Source organism: Siniperca chuatsi, linkage group LG19, assembly GCF_020085105.1.
Source record: "Siniperca chuatsi isolate FFG_IHB_CAS linkage group LG19, ASM2008510v1, whole genome shotgun sequence".
Taxonomy (NCBI): domain Eukaryota; kingdom Metazoa; phylum Chordata; class Actinopteri; order Centrarchiformes; family Sinipercidae; genus Siniperca; species Siniperca chuatsi.
Window position 1 is genome coordinate 21,868,651 of NC_058060.1, and position 25,097 is coordinate 21,893,747.

At 38.6% G+C, this 25,097-nt stretch overlaps 1 protein-coding gene across 2 annotated transcripts in view; it reads right to left on the reverse strand.

The window, feature by feature from the left end:
* The window catches only part of LOC122866952 (cadherin-18), an 88,499-nt gene that overhangs the window by 61,156 nt on the left and 2,246 nt on the right, over nt 1-25,097 (reverse strand). For both annotated transcript variants that reach the window (XM_044177242.1, XM_044177243.1), the window contains exon 2: nt 5,134-5,694. In XM_044177242.1, the coding sequence (XP_044033177.1) occupies nt 5,134-5,364 (231 nt within the window). In that variant the 5' untranslated portion in view covers nt 5,365-5,694. The remainder of the gene's footprint in view (nt 1-5,133; nt 5,695-25,097) is intronic.

Genomic DNA, 25,097 nt, shown 5'->3' on the forward strand with positions numbered 1-25,097 from the left:
TCACATTAGCAATTAGTGAAGGGGGGTGGGTTTGTTTTTGATTGAATCTCAGCTCTTATACTTCACTTAAGAGGACTTAATCACTTTTTATGTGGGCGTGCTTGATTGTCTGATTATCACCACATTTTAGCCATGCTCCCTCCCAATCAACTCCTGAGCGCCCCCTTCTCTTCGATTGATTTGAAACAGTCACAGTAAACCCTGATGATGGAGTGCCCGCCTAATGACCATACATCAAGAGACAGTGATGAGGGGTGTACTGAAGACGTGCTGTTGATGCACATCACGGAGATCCGCCCTAATAGTTGTCCTCTATTTTGACATCTGTGGGGAGAAACAGAATGAATCGTTGTCTTCCCAGCAGGATGGTTGGCTTCTTGATGTACAGTAATGAGATTATTAGAGTCCCGGAAGCAACTCTGACACTCATTTAATGGCTCTGCCTCTAACTGCTGCTAAAATTCGATATTTGAATGAGACAAAAATGAAATTGTCTGCAGATCAGCTTTAGAAAACAAAGTTTCTGCCTTGTGCTCTGGCAGTGAGTGAAGGCAAATGGTTTTAGTCTCGAGTGTATAAATGGTACTAATATGTTTAAATGTTTCAGCTAGCAGACAGGGGAATGCACTTTGGAGATTACGCATGCCTGCACAGACAGCAGACATAAGCTTCAAGTGTTATTTTCTGCAGTTTTTGAATCACTGGAAGTTAAACAGTAATTCACTTGGCTTACTTTGCTTTTTTTATTATTTTTGTTTTGTGAAGGTGAGACCCTGTCATGCATTTCTATGCCTGACCAGATAACGATGAGCCTTTCCAAACAAAGACAGTTGATCCAAATAGCCTAAAACACAGGTGAGAGGTTTACTTTGGTCTTGAGAAGCTGCAGCCTTTACTCAATGACACACTGTAACCTACACTGTACATTTACTGCCAGATTGACAACTTCACTGCTCACCTTTTCCTCTGCACTGCTTGCATTCACCGTCACTCTCTGCTGCTCACTCTCTTGTTCAACCACGCACTCACTACGCACATGTGTCCCTGTGACTTGAACAAGCAGCAGGGGTGACGTCTCGTGCTCTCTTTCTCTTTACTCTCTCTCAGATGCGCTCTCAGGTACCGAAATTTGGCACCGATTGATTAAACGTGAATCGGTACTCAGTTCATACAAGTTCGGTACCCAATCCTAGTGGTGACAAATACAGAATTGTCACCCAACTCTGCAGTCCCCTTCTCTACAAGGCTCTTAAATGCTTTTTTTTTTTTTGGGTCTTTCAGCTTTTTGGTTTGAAAGCCAACTTTACTGTTTGGGTCAGTTTTGGTTCATTAACCTCATTTTCAGATACAGCAGGCAGCTGTTTTCAGAAAAAAAGCTCTCATAAACCTACTGTACGCTACCTGTCCAGCACCAAACAGCAGACAGACAAAGTTGGCATCTAGCTAGCACAGAGGAGCATATACAGTGGTGTGAAAAAGTGTTTGCCCCCTTCCTGATTTCTTATTTTTTAGCATTCCTTCATTTAAAAACTGCATTTTGTGTTTTTGTGTTTACTTGTGGTATCTTTGACTAATATTTAAATTTGTTTGATGATCTGAAACATTTAAGTGTGACAAACATGCAAAAAAATAAGAAATCAGGAAGGGGGCAAACACTTTTTCACACCACTGTAGCAGCTAAAGAGCCAGATATCTTCTTCAGGAGTAAATATTGGGCCAATATTTGTCAGGTGGCTCCAAATGAAAGTTAGTGTCACTCTTGTCTCTCTTAATATGTAAATAGCCAACTATTAATATTACTAATACATTCACCATATCAACTTCATAATTATAAAGTTAATAGAATGTCAATGTTATGTTTATAGCTTGTTCAGGTGTCCCCAATTGGCCAAAAAAAAAAAAAGAATGATGTTTTAAGTCACTCACCAAACAAAGCTGCTGCACATTTTGCTGTTTGCAACATCTTAGAGAGAATTCACTGTTTTTGTTTGTTTTGTTTCATTGTAAATTGAAAATATTTGGTTTTACGACTGACAGACAAAACAAGCAATCTGAGGACAAAATTTTGTGCTCTGGGAAACTGCTATGGGCTTTCCTCTATATTTTCTAACATTAAATATTAATCAAAACAGTAATTAAATGTGTACTCAACAATGAAAAAAAATCCTTAGTTGTAGCCCTACTACACAGACAAACATAGATGCACTTCCACACTCATATGTGCATGTCTCAGTGTCATAAACATTTCCCAGTGGTTGCTTATTATTATGTCTGCCATTTTCAGAATCCTTCTCTTTCCAACAACGCAGAGTAGTAATGTAACACTGGCTGTGAAATTTTCCTTGTTATTTCATGTAACACTTCACTGGCGCTTTACACTGAAAACATATCTACATGCACTTGTTTCCTGCATTGCAAAGTGTGGATGAAAAGCAATTTTATGTAAAAACCTCACTTCAGTTTTTTTTTTTCCCCTTCCCACTGTTGAGCTGTTACTGTACATGCAACAAGACAGTTGCCTGATTCTGTCACAGTACAATCCATTTTTAGATGTATGAATAAAACATTTAGGCACCTTTCTTACAGGTTGTTACTTTGCTCTGCAAATCAACACAGGATAAGACAAGGGGTATTTCACCTAGTCTGGGTTGAAGCACCCATTCTGTCAAATTTCAATTATTTACTGTATATTTTAGCAGTGGCCAGACACTCAATGATGGATTGGCTCAAGGATGTCTGACCAAGGATCTATCTTTTAATCCAACTAAGTTACAGCAGACAGTTCACTGCAGTTCATACTCATTCAAGGTTTGGGGATTTGCAACGTCTTTTAAAAATTACCATCCAGCCTGTAACTTGCCGGACTACTTCAAAGCACCACGCTGAGCTGACTGACATGAAGTCATTCACACTTCCCATTGGGAGAGTGGGTTGTCTCCTGCCTCGTATCTGGACAAGCCCTGTCCCCTACCAAGCATTTGCGTCTCACTCATGCACAAAGCTGTCATTTCCCAAATGCATCAGCCCCCCAAAAAGGTGTCACTGGGGATTACGGCATACCTCAGGGGGATTAAAAATGATCTTGACAGACTGGCCGCTTCACTTATTCCCAGAAGTCACTCTTTGCTGTCCTTTATGTGAGAGTATTGGTAAAATGTACACATAACATTTCCACCTGCCAAGGCCAAGTCTTACATTGTGTTATGCTTGTATTATGTTTAACATTGAAGATTTCTTTGCACACATTTGCTTTTTATGTTGACCATGCAATAATTAGAATTCCATTTCTGCGTGCAATGTTCCACGCATGTTATCATGAAACGTCTGTTTTAAAAACGTAACATTTTTTGATGAAAGCAATTATCAAAAAGAAAGTGTTGGCAATTCCCTGTAGTGGAACTGCTCATTTGCTGCTCGCTAATGTCCAGAGTTTTTAATCAAGCAAAGGGAGGAAGAAAAAAAGAATACAGCGCAGTACGTGCTGAGTAAATTAATCCTCATCCTCATCCTCCTCTCCTGTCTTTGTCTAATTAAGGGTCATTCTGTCTCCTGGCCACATTAGGACACTGCACACCAGTCTCAACCCACATAATTAAATGTTTTTTTGTGCTAACCATCTGGAGACCTCATCTCTTTAAACATGCATGTCAAATTGATTCCTTAATAATGTTTATGTTTCTTCTCAGTGCTTTATTATCATCCAGGATTAGCTGTTTATGTTTATTCTGCTTTCATCAGCGGCACCCGCCACACACACACACACACACACACACACAGAACAACAACACCCTTAAGGTAGGAGTAGAACTAGCACATCAGCCAACCAGCCAACCAGCAAACCAAACAATCATGAACTTCAAAGCAGTGGATGGATTTAATGTAAGCGTAACTACTTCTTCATGCAGTTAGTGCATCGACAAACTGACGCTTTGAATATGCTGCAAATATCTTCGGTCTAATACTCAGGACACAATGCCTCATAAATGCTGGGGGATTGTTTTTGTTGGCACTGTGGGATTTTATGGTTCATTCATGCATCAAATAATATTAGCAAAAACATGTTTCACCAATAAATAACCTCTCTTTCCTGCCTTGTCAGCTTCGCAAAGGACATTTGTGATTAAAACCCCAGGTTTATTCAATAAACAGACAGTTGAGGTGGAAAGTGATATTTGCTGTTGTTTTTTTTTCCATTTCGCCCTTTTTCCAAGAATGTCATCCCTCGTTTCTTTATTTCTCCCTTGTTCCCTTCCCTTGAAATACAGACATATGTGCAGTCAGAGGAGCGTTCTGCCTTTCTCATTCTCTTTCTCTCGGAGTGCAGTTGAGGGGATTAGTTTGTGCCTGAGTGCCTAGAATAATGATCACTGCAGCGGAGAAACACATTTTAACATTTCAGGAGATAAGGGCAGGCAATCTGCAAGCAGAGGACTTAACCAGCTCCCTGTAGCTTATTGTGGAGCTAACAGAAGAGTCACCACCAACAACCGGGCTACACCGTGCCCTATGCACAAGCAGGAAGAATAGCCACTACTATCTTTTCCACTGTAAGGGACACAAGTCACACTGAAATTACGTTCATAAAATGTTCTAACTCTGAGGCGCCCTGGCTTACTGTGTCGCCATTGCACTTCTGTTCAGTTTCTTACTGTGGTGGTTCATTTCCCATCAAGAGATCAAATCTGGGTTCATTTCCCACAGAGAGACCAAATCTAATATTTCAGTTCAAAGATAGCTTGATGTAGAGGGCTATTCTCACTTTCAAACTCCACTTTTGCATAGCTGGCTTCCCACAGTGGCTGGTATGCTGAGAGGCACTCCTTAATTACAGAGAATAAAACATTTTTTGGACATTATCATAAGAGGAATTCGGTCAGACGTCGTAATGACAGAAAAATAAAACCCCACACACCTTCACAAATGAGACCTGAATTTCCACATCAGAAGATTAAAAAAGCGTGTACAATGCCAATGTGGCAATCTACCTCAGTAGAACAGCTTGCTGCTGCTGTAACCCATTTCTCAATAAACAAGAGGAGAGAAAAAAATGCCAAGTAAGCTGTTGAAAGCAAGTTCCCTGGGATCAAAAGATTTCTTTTTTTACAGTTGCAGTCAGTTCAATAAAAATCCTACCTTCCCCACATACTGTGCATCTGGTCCCATGTGCTCTTCTAAAACAAAGAACTGGTTCCAGATCCAGCCACGCTTAGGCCTGTGGTGCACCTCCGTCTCTCCGTTGGCCAGTTTGGTCTGGTTCTTGGAGGGCACATTACTGGGGACATGGTGGCTCGCCCCACAGCACCTCTGGATGAAGCAGAGGCAGACCAGAAAGGGACAGAGACAGGAGGTGGTGGATATCCTCATGGTGGCACGTGCTTTTGTAAAGTTATCCCCGTGTTCCAAGGTGGTAAGGTCCTCCCACCACCGCCGCCGCAGCCGCCACCAATAGCCACCGCTGCAGGCCTGTGCAGTAGTCCCAGTAAAAGAGGGATCTAAATCCAAACTGAGGAAAAGGTCGTCCCAGTAGATCCTCTAAGGTTCATGGCCCAAAGCAGAAGGTTTAACGAAAAAAATGCAAGACATTAATTTACATTATGGAATTTCCCCAGCTCTGAGATGCTGTGCAAATGGACGTGAACTTCTGGGTAGTTCTACCAAGAGCAGAGGTTAATCCCGGAAGCCATTCTGGATTTCCTGGGAGAGAGAGGAGGGGAAAGAGAAACACAGAGTTAGAGATTAATTTGATGGATATTAGAAGCTAAATGTCCACTAATTCCCTCCAATTAAATTGCAACTCATAAATCCTTACAGATAAGGACATGCACTTCAAACTGGTTGACTGTGATGAAGTACAGAGAGGCAACAAGAAATCTAGTTTTAGTATTCCAGCCATTTTGCCATTATGCAGATGATATAAACAAGTTTAGACTTGAGGAGTTAAAGTGCTATTAAAAGGTTGTCCATGCCTATAAGGTCAGAGCGCTGTTTGGTGACTGATACTGCCCTGTGAGGTCAGAGTCATGTATTAGAGCAGAGCAGCGCCAGCCCTGTGACTCAAAGGATGAGTTGACTTTATTAAAAAATATCCAAAAAAGGTTTCATTTGGATGTTTTAACATGACCAGGCCATACTGCAAGGCTTAGTGTGTGCGTCAGTGCAGTGAATAATAAGTGTGGCAGGAAGAAATACATTTGCTATGGACAGACATCAAGCCACTCAGGCAGAGGGTGCTTTTTATAAGGCAGTGGAATGGAAAAGACAGAAGGAAACTGTGTTTATATATTGAAGATGGCATTGAAGTAGTAAAAAATAACTGCAAGCATTGTTGAATTTCTATGTTACTGAGCATTCAATTGAAGTTCTGCTAGTCCTGTGTCCCATTTGCAAGAATATGCATTACAGCTGCATGTGCAACTCTGTGGTGTTTAAAGAGGAGGTATTATGGGGAATTGTCTTGGGGTGTATTTTAAAGTTATATATGTTATTTAGGCGCTGCTGGAGCATGAAATCTGTTCTCACTGCTCACATTTTTTCTTTGATGAAAGGAAATTTGACCTTGATGTTTTGAGATGCCCTTCGAGTGACGTCACAACTAAAGACAATAGTGATTTCAGAATCTCATGTAGGTTACTGTACAGTGAGATATGAGGCCTTTATCACACAGTATGTCATGTTCTAACTTGCACCAGGAGAATGCTCAATTTGCAAACAAGGCAAAAACATTTTTGCTGACACCACCAGCTCTGGTGATTACACTTAAGACAATTTTACACCTCCTGTGTGAATAAATATTCTCAGCTCAAAGGTCCACTTATCTGCCTTTTGTGAAGCTTTCAACCATGTTGACGGTGTGGTCAAGAGATATACCCATTATTATCATTGCAATGTATATTTGAAATAAAACAGGGAGTCAAAGGTACCCAGAGGCAGCAGTACTGTCCATTGTTAACAGCTAATAAAAACTCATACCTTACATTTACTTTGGACCAAAACCATCTGACCAGCAACACATATTAGATTTCGACTCTGAGGCCAAAGTTTAGCCTCCAAAAAGGAATTATATCCTATGTTTAAAACGCTAAGGAGCCATCAGTAACACAGATAAATTACCAAAGGGTTTGCTGAGGTAAGGCTGTTCGGGATGACAATGGACACTGACCCACTTATCCAGGTAGCTGACCCTCACATCTCGAAAATGTTGAAGGAAGTTTTTCAAATTTGATAAATCAACCACATATTCAAAATCTAAATGGTAAATTTCTCACTTAAGTCTTAAAACAAAATTTTTGAACAGAGTAACAGTTGTAAAACGAAAATTTTAACAGGCCACTCGTCTACTCTCTGTTTACACAAAGCATCCTCGGTAAAAAAGGGTGAAGGAAGAACAATTACAAGGCTTTGGATCATTCATGACTAAATGCAAACTTGGAATTGGGACAATACTCCAGCACTCCAGGCAGTGCTATGGTGTTTCGGTGGGGTAGGGGGCCAGGCCAGTAATAACGCAAGCCAATCAGTGTGGTGGATTATGTATAATCCTAGTTTACAAACAAACAGCCTGGTTCAGTGGAGGCTGGTGTGGAACTCTGACTCTTGGATTTTTGGTGAAAAAATGTTACTAATGTGCTTCTTAGACATGCAGTAGTCATACCAAGATGTCACAAAAAGGGAAAAACCACCTACCTGCATTGACAAGTGAAACTTTTATGAGAATTACATGAGAAATGTGAGTCACTGTAAAACAAATACAAAAAAGTAAAAGGAAGTTTGGGCACTTTTCCACAAGCAATAATAAGTAGTATCACAGACTCAAAAACTGACTTAAAGCAGGAGAGTTGGTCCAACACTCAAAGTGCTACAGTAGAATAGCAGCTTCGTGGGGATTATCGAGAGGACAAACACATGTATTTGATATTTAATAGGATCTAAGAGCTGACAGACTTCAAAGGCAGCTGCTCTCTATCTCTTACAATGCATGTGACAATATTAGAGAGAAATGCTAAAACGAGACATTAATACAACTTATGACTGTCACATACTTTGAAGGATAATCACTGAATTACTTTTTTTCATAAATATAAATATTTTTACATATATATGGATTAAGATGTGCTTAGAACCCCTGACTAATCCCCATGTTTCTAATATATCTACATGCAAATTACGCAGCTCAACTATAGTTGTTGGTGATGTTGACTAGGTGCAGTGGTTGTAATGGGTAATACCTACAGTACTGTCAGCCCAGGCAGTGAAAGGGAAGGCAAAGTCTGTTCCACATCGACTTGGATTAATGCAGCGGAGGATAAATACTCAGCCACACACTAAACATGTGTAATGTGGGAAAAGATTCTCATCTGCATAGGGTAGAGCTACGCCTAAATCCTGCTTCCGCATCCACCTTTCTTCCAGCAACTGAGAAAATTATATCAAGCCCTGTAAAGAATACTGGTTGAGTAGTTCTTTCGCAAAGCTTTTTCAGAGGTTTTAAGGTTTTTCTTCTTGGTTCAGAATAATTTATCTGATTCAATAATATCATGATTCGACCACACTGTAGCAAATGTTCCTATAGAGTCGAAGCATCGGTGAGACATTTGTGGTACCTGAGTGAATCGGACTCTGTGTCAGAATGAGAATATCTTTTCCAGTGGTTTCACTTTGACTCCTGGGGCTCTCTTCAATCAGTCTCCTAATTGTCTGATTATCATGCTGATTCTAAGCAAAATACATTTCAGGGAGCCATGAAATCAACAGCATCTGGCTCTGTCAATGGAAATAATTTCCCTCTTTTTATGATGATATTGTTTTGAGCTGTCTTCTGCCCACGGCATGTTTATATATGTGCAGCGTTTAACAGGATGGGTTATGCAAAGTGACAGTCACAAAGACTTTGGCAGGATGTATGCAAAAGTGGCTATGTCAACCTACACATGAAATTCTGTTTTGATCTGGTTTTGTTAATGCCGTACTAGGCCTGTACGATATGAGGAAATACTGCAATGTGCGATAACTTTGTTCAATATTGAGATAACGATATGACTTGCGATAAAAACAAATACTGAAGTGTGTGTATTAGCTATACAGCTACTATGTCTGCCTGGTTGTCTTTAAATTCAGATCAGGATTAGAAGTGAATATAAATATAACTAAATATTGTTTCTAGAGCAGCAACAGTTTACTTCACAACAGCAAAGTCACTATATAAACTCAATATCTCACTGGAAACAAATCTAAAATAATATCATAATATCAAAATAAATCATATTCCTGAAAACAAAATACTGAGTGAAGTTTAGAAAGAATGAAAAACACAGACAGTCGGTGTCAGTCCTTCCTCCTGTCCTCTGTCCTCCTCCCTCTGCTGCTGATGTGATTCGCTGCATGTAAGTTACCGCTGGTAGAGAGAGGAAGTTTCAGCTAAGTTTACAAGAATTTGCCAAATTTTAGGGTATGTGGCAAGTAGTTAGACTACATACATACTTTTTTTTAGCTTGTTTGTAACAATTCGCTATTAGCCGAGCTAGCGTGCTGTGGTTGTGTAAAACATGAGAGACTGCAGACAGAGCTAATTATCGCTATCACTATTAATATCACTTTCTACATGTTTACATGTTTACGCTTGTTGAACAGGTGTATTGGCTTTTTACTCGCGAATATTTGATTGTGCATACAGTAACAAGCATAGTCCTCAGCTCGAGTAATCTTCGAGTTATCTTCACTATGTGTCTGTGTGTATATGGAGGAGCTCTGCTCTGAGACAGAGAGCAGGGCAGAGGTTGCAGCTTGATAATAAATACTACGGTCTTTAGCCCTGGGGCCCATTTAATACCGGGTTTCGGTACCCATCCCTAAATTAAATGATTTTTCTTATTCATCGCATTTCAGGCAGTCTTTTGCGATGTGTTTATCACGCATGTTCATATCGCCTTTATGATGAAAATTTGATTTATCGGTCAGCACTATGCCATACCTTGATTTCACTATCCTTGTTAAATTCCATACTCTGATTGTTGATCTGAAACATGACTGTTCTTTAATAATTTTGGATTATTAAAAGGATAAGGCTGACGATATTCAATATTTTTCATGCTGTCAAACAAATCCCATAAAAAGACAAAAAACATCAATGATTTGATCCTACAAACAAGTATTTCTTTTTGTAGCCAAAGCCTGATATAACTTATTCATCTTTGCCATAGAGTTCCATTGTTCATTGTCCAAAAACAGTTAAAAACACATAAATGGGCCACATCGCCGCACTGGATGATATGCTACAACATTACCACACAGGCCTGTAGTTACTTTCCCACGTAAACCGTTCTGCTGCTGGAAACAATAATCCCCAACAAAAGTACTATTTATTGCTGTTTGAGAAACATATGCTAAAAACTACAGTGTCTTTTTTAAAACTGAAACTATATATTTCTGACCTGTTTTCAAAGATTTACATATTCAGTAGGGACCAATGGGCTTGGGACTAAAAGTCACAGACAGGATAGGGATAGTGAGGTCATTTTATGGGATTTGTTGACAATAAATAATATATAAATATAAAGATATGTAAATATATAACCCAGCCCAATAATTTTATCAGGTTCTTGTGGAATTTACACTTCGTTTCACTTTTTGCTTCACGGTCTGCAAAAATCCAACTAGGGTTTAGGCTTGATTGTCAGTTGACAAAGAATAAATAAAATTGAAAAAATCAACATCATCAGTCATTTATCAAGCAACAAATTCCAAATTTTACTGGTTCCATATTCTCGAATGTGAGTATTTGCTGCTTTTCTTTGTTTTTCATCATCACCTTTGATTATTTGGATTGTTGGTCGGTCAAAGCAAACAAATCCCAGATGTTGAGTTAAACTGAACTTGTGATCTGCATTTTTGACTTTTTTGATATTTCACAGACTGAATGATCTATCAAGTACTCAAAATAAACTAATCAATGATGAAAATGTTAATAAGTTGCAAGATGTCTACTGCATAGCTGCTGGATCATTTCTTTCCCAGATAACCCATTGCTCAGTTGACAAAGATATCCATTGTTTCAGAAATATTTTTTAATATATTAAATGATTTCATATCTTTAAGAAAAGTTACATTACATATAAAATTTAGATACACTGAGTTATCACAGCTGTCCATACGTATGCACACAAAAATAACTATAACCAGCCTTTGTGATTTTTCCCAGAGAATCCTTCACAGCATCATACCCTTTTCTCCCTCGTTATGCCCTCTTCCCATCACCCCCCAGTAGTACATTGAACCTTTTCATGCTTTATTATTTGCTGGTGGACTGTTCAACGTGTGGCTAGGACACCATAGGCAGACAGAAATACTTTGTCTCTTTCGCCTGTTTTATTCATGGAAACAGGAAAACTCAATCGCAGGGAATCAACTGGTCATGTAAACAACTTAAATTGAATAAGACCTTAGCCGGTACAGCCAATAGTTCTTGCACGTAACCACAGCCACTGATGAGACTGCAGGAAGTAAAACACTTAAAAAGACAGGAAGATAAAGTAAAATGAAAGACAGAGAGATGTTGATAAAGCAACAGAGATGCACCTCAATTCAGTCCTGTCGCCTGCTGCTTATAGCTAATGTTTTGGGCTCCCGCTGAGAGCTCAGCCAATGCATTCAATTTCACAGCATCAGCTTTCTGCCGATGTCAAACACCAGATAGCAGAAGACTAGGGTGGGTCAAAACACATATCACTGAACCACTGTTCTATCCCCAGAACAAAGAGGGTCAGTCAGAGAGAGACGACCACAGCGAAAAAGACTCTTGACTTTTCACCTCACCTGAAAGGAACCAATCCAAACATTTTCCACCCATTTATAGGGCCTGTTTGTTGCCTGTAGTCTCAGGTGATGTTTCACTGAGCTGAGGTAAATACACAAGAGGGTTAAAGTAAGTACAGGATGACAGAAAAACAGCAGAGGAGAAAATTAGTGACACAGCAATGTGTTTGTGTGAAATCAGACTGTAACACTGCTGTGAAATGTTCCTGAGGCCTGAACATGAATTTATCTGTTGCTCTGTAGCTTCTCTGTTGTTTGAATCAGAAGGAGCTCTCCATGAACCTGTTGTAATTGATGCTTAAATGGAAGGCAAGCTTAAAGACATATTCTGCACCAGTAGATAATTTAATATGTTTAATAATATGTGTAATAATGTGTTCTAGCATCTTGTCTACAGCCATTAAAACATTTTTATTGACTGTAGTGTAATAGGGAAAGGCAACAGAATTTGGTTGCATTGAAATTAAAAGGCAACTGTGCCAATAAGAAGGGTTGGGATATATGCAATGAGACAATAAACATTTATCTACCATCGAAGAATGGTGGCTATTATTTTAATATCTCTTGGTGTACTTTCTTATTGCTGGTAATGTAGCAAATCAATAAGCAGGATTACTTTATGGAAAACTTAGATTTTTATATGATTTCTGCATCAATGTGAGTACCTTACATTTTCAGGTTTTGAATCTTCTGGATTAGCCAAAATCCAACATTCTTGTCTGGTACTTTATCTAAAAACACATTCTCAATTGATTTTCCAGAAATCTTACTACCGTAAAACTTCAATTAATAGCCTTCAATCACTGAACTCAACCTGCCTATATTTTGGACAGTTGTCTATAAGGGACAGGCCTTTAATTCCTTTCGCACAAAACTCTTGCTCAGAAAAGATGGGAAATACAGTAAATAATCAAGGAATGGACACATATTACATCTCTTGTTTACCATGCCGGTAAATCTAAATGAATTATACTTTGGTGCTCATGGTTTCCGTAAAATGAACTGAATAATTGAATTGTGGAGAATCTAACCTACACGATGAGTAGCATGTCCATGCAATCCAATATACTGTATACTGTATCACAATATAAAATTGTAAGAGGATTTCATCCATAAAACCCGCTCCTGAGGCAATACTTTGAGTTAAGAGTTATGCAACTTTGTCTGCAACCAAGTGTTTGTTCAATTGATAATCTAAATATCTGTTATCTGTAGTTTTGATAAATGTATTTTGGTCCCTTGCCAGCAAAAAACAGTTTCCTGTTTCTAAGCGATGTCTTGTTGCCTCTCCTCCAGCATCCAGTGTCAGTTCATTCTAACTTTCTGTCAATATTTACCTGAAGATATTTCAGTTCATCCAACTCCAACTCTGATAGCACTGCATTTCTACTAACATTAAGCTTATAGGTAGTTTTATATTTAATCAGAGACAGAAACTTTTTAAAAACTCTTACTTTTTTCGTTGATTTTTCATTTCTTAAATTGCGATATCAGGATCATATAAATCAAAATTCCCATTTTGGTTTTGGTTCTTTGTAGCATCAAAAAGTATGGAGCAGAGTTGTTAGGTGTAGCTGCTTTTTTTATCTATCATATACCTCAAGTGTTGAATTGTGAATATAATCTTATCCAATCACAATATGTATGTTTGAACTAAATGCTGTTTAATTCAGTATTTTCTGAGTCACTGATAAGTGATAACCACTTTTGTCTGCAAAACTGCAAAAATGCATTTGATTGATTTGTACCTGCTCTTAAAATAAGCGCATTCTGCCTGGAGTCTATTGGGTGATTTGACCCAGCTCATTGTTTGTGAAAGGAAGCAGATTAGTCTGATCAGCTTCACAAGCGGGGCAATCCTCTGAATGTGCGGCACACCCTGGAGGTTCCACGAAATTGGAGGAGATAAATAGGTTGGAGAGAGGTGCCAGCGATTCAGGGATTTAGCCAAGCAGACTGTAGTATTTCCACAATACCATCTTACTAGAAAACACACAGGGAATCATGGCTGAATGAATTGTTTTAGTGGTTAGTTTTTCTACAAAGCTCACTGTCTGAGCTTGTAAGGCCTTTTCCACTCTGGTCTAGCTTAGGGCTTGTGAAATACATGATTTGGTAATATGATTTTTTTTTATGTATCATTCTGTTTTTTTGCAAATTGGTATCAACCACTACTGATGCCAAATGCCTTGCTCACCTTGAGAGTAGTTGGTGAGCCAGAAATATGTCCTACTAGCAACCCACATGGCATGGTCACACACCTAACCTTCAGGCTTCCCAAGCCCAAACTTAATTGCACTCATCTTCATAAATCTTATTTCTTACTTACAACTGCTCTACCCTTGCATTTAATCAAAATTCACAAACATTCTACATCAATTTCAATACTTTTCCAGAAGCGAATTATTGAAAATTTGTTCTCCAAGTTAACTTGAGCACATATTCCAACACCTGCAAGAATACGACTTTGATCACATTGCATCACCCAAGGATGGTCTGCAGAAAACAACCTTAAGATCATCTAATGATCATGACTCTGCACTATAGATAACGCTTCCCTTGACTCGTCTTCTTGTCAAAACCGAGATCTTAAGATCTGGAAATCAACTCTCTTTCTTCTTGCCTAAAGTGATGAGGGTGAGAGTAATTTGGTTTTCAAGCTACAGACGGTACAGCTGTCTGAGTAACTTTAATTTTAAATGAAGGTGTAAGCTGTGAAATAAAGAAAGAAAATACTTGGTTGTCAAACACACTTGTGCTGTAGACTATGACGACAGTTAACGCCCTCTGTGTAAACAGTCCAGGAAACATACATACATACATACAGAACTACACTGAAGCTACAATTAGGCATTCAAAGCTTGAAAATATGACATATTGTAACAATTCCTGCATCCATTTTGTCTCTCTCACGCACATACAAATGCAGAATCACAACAAACAAATGCTCCAACCTTGCATTTCAATCTTTTTCCAACACTTGTGGGTAATTAAAAGCAATAAGCAGCAGGTTTTTAAACACAGATTAGGCCTGAAGGTAATTAGGCCCATTGCAGTAATGACTCCCACTGAGTCATGTGGGCAGGATGGTGTGTCAGTCACCCCCTCCCACCATGTCTACCAAAGTCAACAGCGACTTGTCCTTCCAGTACACTACCCTCCAAACGCCATCTGTCCTAACCCTCAGCTTTGATTACCTCAAATCCAAAACGCACCACTCCTCACACAGCTCGGCAAGGCAAAGGTTGCTGAGATGAGAGCAGGAAGCCTCTGATGGTTTCAACTCCTCATGTTTACATGCCAAGCTAAACAACCTCAATTATATCTGTGAAGGAGGAGTTCTTCCTCATTTTTCTTCGTGCTGTCAAATTAGAAAACATGCCTGCACTCGTCAACCCCACTATATGTTGTTTGGCTGCTTAATGAGAGCTGGGTGGAAGATGGAAAATGTCCCATCTGTTGTGTGTTTAATGGCTGGATTCTTGAGCTCTAATCATACAGCGGGAGTGCCAGGATGGAGTAGACAGCACCCATCTGCTGGCCACTGCAGGGAAAAAACACAGTTTTTCAACTTGCATCATCATCATCTTTCTCCACTCTCACCGCAGCCGCTGCCACACAACATCCAGATGAGGGTCCATCAGCTTTATGCACATAAGATACAGGAGTCTGGCAAATGCTTGGATTTAGGGCTCCAACTCATGATTGTTCATTATTTAGTTATTAATCTGTTGATTGTTTTTCCCAATTAACAATTATTTGTTTAGTCTATAAAAAGTAAGAGAAAGGTAAAAAAAAAAAAAAAAAGTTTATCACAATTTTAAAGAAGGATTCAAATTGCTTGTTTTGTCCAATGAACAGTCAAAAGCCCACAGATATTCAATTTACAGTGATATAAAATGATGTTAAAAGCAGAAAATCCTCACATTTTAGAGACTGGAGTCAGTGAATATTAGACATTTTGGCTAATTAAATCACTTAAACAATCAATCATTTATCTAAAATGCTGTTTTGTTTCAGCGCTAAATTTCAGTTCTTTTTTTCAATTAAACGATTAATGGTTTCCTCTACAAAGTATCCGAAAATAAACACAAACGCTCATCAGTGTTTTTTCTCAAATTATAGCTGGGGGGGGTTGACTGTATTAAGAAGGACATTTTCTGTTATCAGTATAATTTTGCTATGGAACATATATACAAAATCACATAAAATCCTCAAACTAATGTTCAAAGCATGAATTGTGTTCCACTTTTATTCATCACATGAGGCCAAACTCTCCATATGTGTAAATAGAAATAGAAATAGTTTTGCTAGTTATTAATCAATTAACTGGATAACAAATCTGTAGAACATATGACATAAGATCATCATTGTATTATTTTGCTGAATGTCAATAATCCAGAATGTTGAATTATTGCCCAGCCGTACTTCAAATTGCTTGTTTTGCCCAACCAACAGCCCAAAACTTAAAAGTTACCCAGTGGATTTCTCGACCGCTAGTAGCACAATAAAACAATGTTTTCAAATGTAATGTTTTGCTCGTATCTCATGCACAAGTCCAAATGTTTGATGGAAAAGGAAATGGATTCAACAAGTTTTTACGCCTCAAGGATACACACAGTTGGTTTTCCTTAGAGAAAAGTGAATGTAAACATAACTTCATTTGTTTACAAAAAACTCAGAGTATATTTTAAGGCATGAATTCATTTTCCAGTGATATGAACCAGAGAAAAGCAATAAATCCTCAAATTTAAGATGCTGAAAACAGCAAAACATTGGCATACTGCTTGAAAAATTACTTGAATGATTAATCAATTATAGAAATTGTTGATACATTTTCCATCAGTTGACTAATCAATGAACTGACTAATCATTTCAGCACTACTTGGATGAATGCGCAGTGCTTTTGGGATTCAAGTAATCCTCTGCCAAACAGAACAGAAGAGAAAAAGACACAAGGTAGACTCAGGATGGAAATATATTCATATCACCCACAGCACTTGGTTCTCTTCATGTCTGAGAAGTCTAAATTCAGGTTGAGGCTACCGGAGTTTGGCAGGCTTCACCGTTTCACACATGCTAAAACACACAGAGCAGGTGGATTTTACAACAAGGAGAGGGCCTCTGTGCTCTCATCCACAAAGTAGGGCTGAGGCTATTCACATTAGCATTTCATACACAGATAAGCTTGCTTCCTCGCTGCCAGGTAGATTCCCTCATGAGAGGATGAAGTGCGAGAGATTTGGGGGGTTTGCAGATGCTCACCACACTGCTTTTCAAGTGCCCACAGAGACTCATTGGGGGTGTCAGGAGTAGCAACAGACAAATATGCCACCTCATCGCCCAAATAAAGAATAAGCTGGTGATGTAGAAGGCAGAGACAGAGGTAGGGAGAAATAGTCGTATGGAAGTGTGAGGAGGGTGTGCAGTATGTTGTGTGGGTTGGGGGGACAATAGTCTTTTCACACTGACATTTTTTTCCATTCAGGATAATCACGACTTTCTCACTTGAAATGAGATTATGATTCACTCAAAATTTATTTCCACTTTCTCTAAGTCACCACTGGGGTTTCCTTCATTCTGAGTCATTTTGTTCTTGTTTTTGTTGTTCCTCCGAGGCTTTTGCTTTCACTGTGAGAGATTGATTGAAAAGAAAATTGAAAGATATGTTCCATTTTTGCTCTGTGTGCCTGTGCATAGGCATCATATGGTGCAATGCAGTTTGTCATTTGTGATCCAACTTAAAGCACAACACTAAATTCAACTTTGGACTAATTGGTTCCCGGTCTATATTGTTCATTGCAACAGCAGTTTGTTTGACTTTTTCCTATAAGCTATTTTCATTATCGATTATTCTATAGATTATTGTCTTGATTAATCAATTAATCATTTCTAATCATGGTGTTTAAAATGCCCATCATGATGTCTTCAAATGTCTTGTTTTGTCTGACCAACAGTCCACAGATATTCGGTTTAATATCAAGAAAGACTAAGAAAACCAGGTAACATTCACATCTGAGAGGCTGGAACCAGTGAATTTTTGCCAATTTTGCTTAAAAAATTACTTAAAGGTGCTATCGATAACACTAATAAATTCGAGCCACTAGATGAAGCACTCCCCTCCCCCCTTCCATTACATTCCAGTGGTTGCCAGTTCATTGCACAACCTGCACATTTCATGGTCGAGTGGAGTGAGACTCAGACAGACTCTGTCATGTCAAGTGATGAATCTTTCATGATAGAGTAATGAATTCATTTTGCAACATATAGCTATACATTAGCTATAGATTTAGGTTACTTTGTGTAGTGGTGTTTCATGTAATGTTACCTATGGTAATGTTAGGATATTGCTAGCTAGCTTTAGGTAACCCCTTTTACCCTGTCATTTAATAATTAAAGGGGCCCTACACTTACCGTAAAAGGAAATTTCAATCGTCCTTACACTATAAGACATTAGGTAAATAATTACATTTTGATCCAATCAAAGAGTACAGTACATTGTAGGGATGCTATTAAAACCCATAGCACTCGACATTAGACAGACAGCTACAGTAAAAGCTGACGTTAGGTAGCGTTAGTGTTAGCGTAGTGTTGATCTAACATTATAAAAAACAGCTGAGCACAACACAGCAACAATGGCTACAGGGAGAAAGGACGACTGTTGAGCTCATTGCAGCTGGCTACATGGCTAGCTATCCACAACAGTACCTCAGCGTGTGTCTCATAACAGGGCTAACTTTAGACTGCTATATGAGATGACACCCTCAATAACAGTCACCTTTTGGGTCTGAACAATATAATGAGCAGATTTACAGTTGTTCTGAACTTTAATTTACCTTCAACATGACACATTGGTAATATATTGGGATCCCCATCCACCGTCTTTTCATAAGCGGACCGCGTAGCTCCTCAGGGGTTGAAGCTGTTATTTTTCTAATTTTGACAATCTAACGGGTGACAAGACATTATTTAAGGTTGTAAGGACTATGGCTGTCGGTAGTTGTTACTTATTTTGTTTAAATTTGCAGAACTGCAATTTTATGGGTTATTGTTGTTCGGACAATTAAGCTAAGATAGCTAATATGTGCTAACATCAGTGTCCGTTTTTTCCACACTAACTATACCACATGATACCAACGTCATTATACTATTGGCTCACAAGTCTTGTTAGAAGCAGGAACCAAACATCAGACATCTCACACAGAGATAAACAAAACATCCATTTTGGACCCGTCAAAATCTTTAAAATTATTGATAAAGTGATTTTTTTTAGGAAAAGTTAGACCGCACCTTTCTAAAAGCTGGATGTATTACCCTTTTTTTTAATATTTGTTTACATAAAAATTGTATCAATAGAACCTTTAAACGATTACTCAAAAAACATTTTCTATTCATCAACTAATCAATTAATAATTTCAGCTCTACTCTAGTTAAAAAACAACAACAACAACAACAACAACTGTGAGAATAGTAATCCAGGCCCCAAAGTACAAGGCAACAACACGTTTACTCCAATTTTGGCAATGGCATTTCTATCAAGGCATACAATATGTAAATAGCAATCAACTCTGCAGAGTTTGAGTTGTAATTTGCAAAGACATTTGGATTTAAATGCATTTTTTTAATATGTGAAGGGGCTGTCAAGCTACATCAGGGTGTGAAGATGCACTTTAAGGAGAAGGATCTCTCTGTTAGTGCAAATACTATAATATAGTTGCCATGTAAGAGTGAGATTTTGTAGACATATGAATTGATTTTGCTATGGTTAATTATGCAGCCATACTTAGACTGATATGAACTTAAATAAATACTAGTTCTGGTATTAGCTGGATGTCAAGCTTGAAATTAGGCTCTTGGCAGAGTGGTTGACTTGTTTAGGTGCACTGAGATTCATTTCAATACATGGAGAGCTGTTTGACACTTTGGCACATGCTTTGACAGTTTGGCAACAGTGCAATAGCTCACAAGCACAGTCCTTGGGGCGAGGAAGAAGGCAGATGTTGCTACAAAGTGAATGGTTCAATCACCGTTCTGGAGACTGTTCTGAGAAAATCTGCTTAAGCAACTCAGCTGGAACATTAACCGCAATGGTAGTGATGGAGTACAGTCAGTGTTGAATGACAGTATGAATGAAGCAATATTTTCTATTATTTTAGAAATATAGTGTAAATGCATTAAAATAGAAGCAAAAAAAAAACAACTAGAAAATGGGAAAAAGGCAAAGATGCGTGTTTACATCATTCTTGTTCCTGTGTTTATTCTGATACACACAACATCCACATGTACATATACATTCTCGGGGTATTTAAATAGAATTTAACCCTCAAGAATACATTTAGGTTAACTATTGCTTGTTTATAAAACTCAGCATTGAATTCAACCTTTTGCAGAGGTATTGAAGCAGCATTAAAATTCCAGTTATCGTCTTAACTCTAGTGGACAGCCCCCCGCGGCATGCCTCTCATGCACCTCAGATCTGTGAATCAGTAGGGACGCACTGTCCATCTCCCCCCCTCTCCCTCTCCCTCTCCCTCTCACCCTTATAAAGCGTTGGCATGGTCCAATTAACATCTCTCTCACATTTCCATGTCCCGGCTTTGCACATGAAGGGTGAGCAGGTCTGACAGGCGCGCAGCACACTAATGTTTTATCAGTGCCACACATCAGGGTTTCTCTTTGCACTGTGACACCGACAACTAACTGACATGACTAGCCTTTTCTCTCTGTTAGGATACTACAAGCCTTTTGAGTTAGAATCCATATTCCACTGAGAGCAATATGTTCAGGTAATAAATGTAAAGTCTCTCAACATTGAAGTATGATAAACAATTCCTGTAGGGTTTCACTTGACAATACTTTTTTTTACAAAACCCATTCAATTCCACAAAACTAAAGTGAAATGTGACATCATTTTCTCATTAAGATCTCATTTGTTTTAATTCTGTACTTTCAAATATGTTGCACACTGTGGGTCACTTTCTGATTTTTTTTGTCATATTATGGAGTAAAACTGATAACTTGCTGCAGAAGCTGCCTCATCAGCAGAAGTTTAATGTCAGTATTGTCAACACGCTAATATTCTGTAGAATTCTCTTTGAGCAAGATGCCAAATGTCTACCAGTTTGTTCTGTGTACATTGTTGAGTATAAAAGTGTTAGTGAAATGCTTGAAGCTTCGATTGTAAATCTGGAGGGGGATAAGTATGATAAAGGATGTGCCCAAGTGAATAAAACACAGGCTTTTCCTTGAAGAAGCTGAAACCTCCCAAATGTGACCAAAAGGCATACCCACCACCCTGATGCTTTTAAGCAGAGAGCAAAATAAAATACTCGAAGGCAGCCCCCAGGATCCCAGGCAGAAACGTGCTGCGATTACATAATGACAGTTCATCCTTAAAAGCTATTTAAAAAAGGGAAAGTCTCTAAGCAAATACTCATATGTGAGATGGAAACCCAACCCCCTAATAGTACATTAACTATTCATGCAGCATATTGGCAATCAAATGACTCTGTTTTCATGACTTGCAAAAATATTCTTCCCATAAAACAGTGAACAAATGTGCAGACAGAGAATACTTTCATCTACATCCCACTGTAGCTGCATTTTTGTTCTCTTTTACATCACACAGTTTTACACTTTGAAGCCTCTGCATCTTTTTTATTGTCTACATTTAAATCAAACATCCTGCCAAAGTAGAAACTCCTGGACGAATGAGGGACTACACCGTCTCATCCTGCCAAAACTGATTTTAGGTGTTAATTTCTTGTTTAGTATTTTACGTTATTCACATATGCCAAACTATGCTAAATCTGACTTAACCCAAACCCTTTCTGCCATGTAGGGCAGAGCTATGTTTCTGTTAAATCCTTAAACAGCGATGTACTGCAGACTTTGTTGACCTGTAGGACATCATGATGTTTGAAGATGGAAAGTTGGCTGCCTTCTTCTGGAAGTTAAGAGGAGCACAAATTGATTTTTTTCAGAGTCCACTTAGCATGGATGACATACATTATAGAGAAATCTATCCTCAAGTCTTGAAAAAACACAGAAATTCAACACTTTATCAGGAAAAATCCACCCAAAATAGTGAGCTTATGATCCATTAAAAATTAAAAAACCCTCAAAACTGTCAGGGTTTTTATGAGACAGACTATGTATTAAATAATTTATTTTAGCCAATTATGGAACAACTTTATCATTAATTGTGTTTTCCTCTGGTCAAAATCCCAATGCTCTAATGCCATGGCCTTATAAAAATGCTCTGTCATGTTCAAACTTAAACTCCCTCTCATAGTGCTGAGTGTTCTCTAAGGAAATGCTTTGCTGCCCATTCGTCACTGACAGTGAGAGCAGGAGATGAATCATTCTAATGTTGCTTTCACCCATACTGAAGAAACCTAGAGTGCAATAATGTCAGCGTGATGCAGACTGCTCTGTGTCCCACTGTAAAAAATTAAAGTCTAAATCAAATGCTAGATGAGTTGAAAGTACAGGACCTGATATTTTCTAGTCCTAATGGTACTGATGAGCCAGGTGTGTTTGGTTTCAGTCAAGAAATCTCTCGCTGAATTTCCTCAAAGCCAAAGAAGCCAAATGCCTCCAAGATGTTGTGCATTTTCTGAATAATTACCATGTACGCCTTTTGACCACACCTACCTAGCTGATAAGTTCATGGAAAACACCTTTTACCTCTTACCACGTGTCTCCTGATTGGCCATTGCTGTTTGTCTGACAGCCTATTTAGATCTCTAGAACTACTGTACATAATCTCTAAGTTGTGCTGATGCAAAAGCTTTCACTTGCTCATTCTCATACTGTGACTTTTTAATAAAGAAACTGATACCTTTTTACATTTAACAAGCATTTTCTATTTCTTTTATTCTATATGACAGAACTGAAAGGCACTAATGTAAATTCCCAACAGGGAACTATAATAGAGAAAGGCAAAGAAAACGCTGAGTATTGGATCATTCAATATTTTGATGGAATTTTACCCATGAAAGAAATGTCTCCATTGAAAGACAATACCATTTGTAGTGTTTGACAACCAGAATATCTGTTGATAATTTATATTTGGATAAATATGATGGTGACAAGTGCACTTTATTGCTTTGGATAACAGATAATAGCAGTAGCAGAGAGGATTTTCCAGGTGATTTTCCAAAGTGTGATCAATGTAGGTACCTCACTCAAAACAATAATGTCACCGAAAATGTTTACTGCAATCCGTTTAACTGGACGCCGGGTCATGTGGAACATATAAAAAGGTACACACAGGAGAATAGAATAAATGATGGCAGAAAATTGAACTTGAATGTCAATACCAATGAAGCTTTAGGTCTTAAATGGCAAGGAACAGCAGTACTATTCCCTATGAGATGCTCTAAGAGAAAAAATGCTTTTCTTTCAGGATGCAACTGGTGAATAATGTCTAATTCAGTGTCTGGTTAACACTGGCAGCCATTCAGTATACTGTCTGTGAAGCTGTTTCACTGTAGATTGAACCAGCAACACAGGTAGATGAAAATTGTAATCTGCGAGATTCTTATGTTTGATTTTTGTTGTAATGGTGGTGCAAAGCAATCAATTTCAGACACTATTCCATCAATAAAACATAAGGGTGTCCCTTTATTTTCTGTTAACTTCCACAAGGTGGCGGTCTTTTTTTCTCCTCAATCAGTCCTGCTCATGCTAACTATCGGTTTCCTCTTATTCCAAATGAATATTTGCTGCTGCCAGAAATTTAAAATACAATATTTCCTGCATGTTTAATGCTCAATGTGAGAACTCATTTTTTGTGTGCGTGTGTGTGTGTGTGTGTGTGTGTGTGTGTGTGTATACATTCCCATCAGGGTAGCATGTCTGATAAGAAATTTAATAACAAAATTCATCCATCATTTATCTTTGTAAGCCACACAATAACATCACACTGCAGCATTAGAAGCAGGGGATTATTTTACCCTGGCGCATCCTGGATTTAGAAGACGATGGCATCACTGACAAGACCGATCAACACTTGCCTTTTCAAAGCTATAATTCTTACTTGCAGAAAACCCCTACATTGTCAGTCTTGGTTGGCAGACCGAGACAGTGAATGACCACTTTTTGTTTGCTTTCTGTGAAGAGACTGTTAATGTTCGGAGGAAAGCATGATTCATCTTTTGAATGGCCCTTTGAATGTGCTGTTGGAACAATAATCCACTGTTCTTTTTCCTGTCTAGTCTGCGAGTGATGTGAGTGAAAACACAATGGCGGCCATCATACTGTAGCCACCTGGGCTGAACCATTTCTGCACCTGGACCATTACTGACCATTACATCTTAAAGCATCTTGCTTAATTTTAATATTGATTTGGCACAATCTAGAGATGGCGTTACTAGTAGGTTCCTCGTGGGGGGTACTTCAGCGATTTAGTATTCTACTTCCATGAAGTTGGGGAACTTGAGAGAAATCCAAGCATCGGATGCAGAGATTCCCTGACATTCCCTAGTATGGGTAAAGCTCCAAAAATACTGGGTCCTACAATTCCCACAATGCAATTAGATGGCATCTTTTGTTAGAACCCATGTCTTTCAAGCTCCACACCTCCAGTTTGCAACAGAGGCTTTCTGTTAGTCACCAAGCCTAAGGTGAGCTAACCCTGATGCCACAGAAGACATTATGCAACTGTTTCACAGGCTCAGTAGTACTCCTTTATGATGAGAAACCTGAACTTCATGTGTAAAATTGTAAAAGTGCCCCTTGAAGTTAAAAAAATATGAACCTGTGTCCATTTTAAGCCTTGATGACCATGTCAGTAAACTTTTCTGATCAAAAACGGTCCAAAATTGACCTTTAAGGATCCAAACAGTAGCGGTAAGTGGCTCATTACAAATGTTTTTACAATGATTGTGAATGCGGGATCTAAAATTGAGCCTAGTTTGAAAAATAATTATTTTATGGTGTTGCCACCAACTTGTCACCATGCTGAGCAATACACACCATTTAAGATGTCTGCTCTGCTGCGACTGTAATGAGTGACTGATAATTGCGCAGTTGTTCACACTTGAGTTCACACAACACTTCAGGGTAGGGCTTGTGTAACTGCGTCAAATCAGGCATTCCAGTGATTAACTTGTACAGGTTGGCCATTGTGCAGTTATGATGTCTTCATCTCACGCAGTGTTATAGTCAAACACTGGAGTCTATTTGTAAGTAAAACAGACATTTCCCTGAGTCGCTGTCTTCAGTGAGATTAATAATGGTGTAATTAGCTCAGTGTCCTTTTCAAACAAGTGAACATCCGTAGG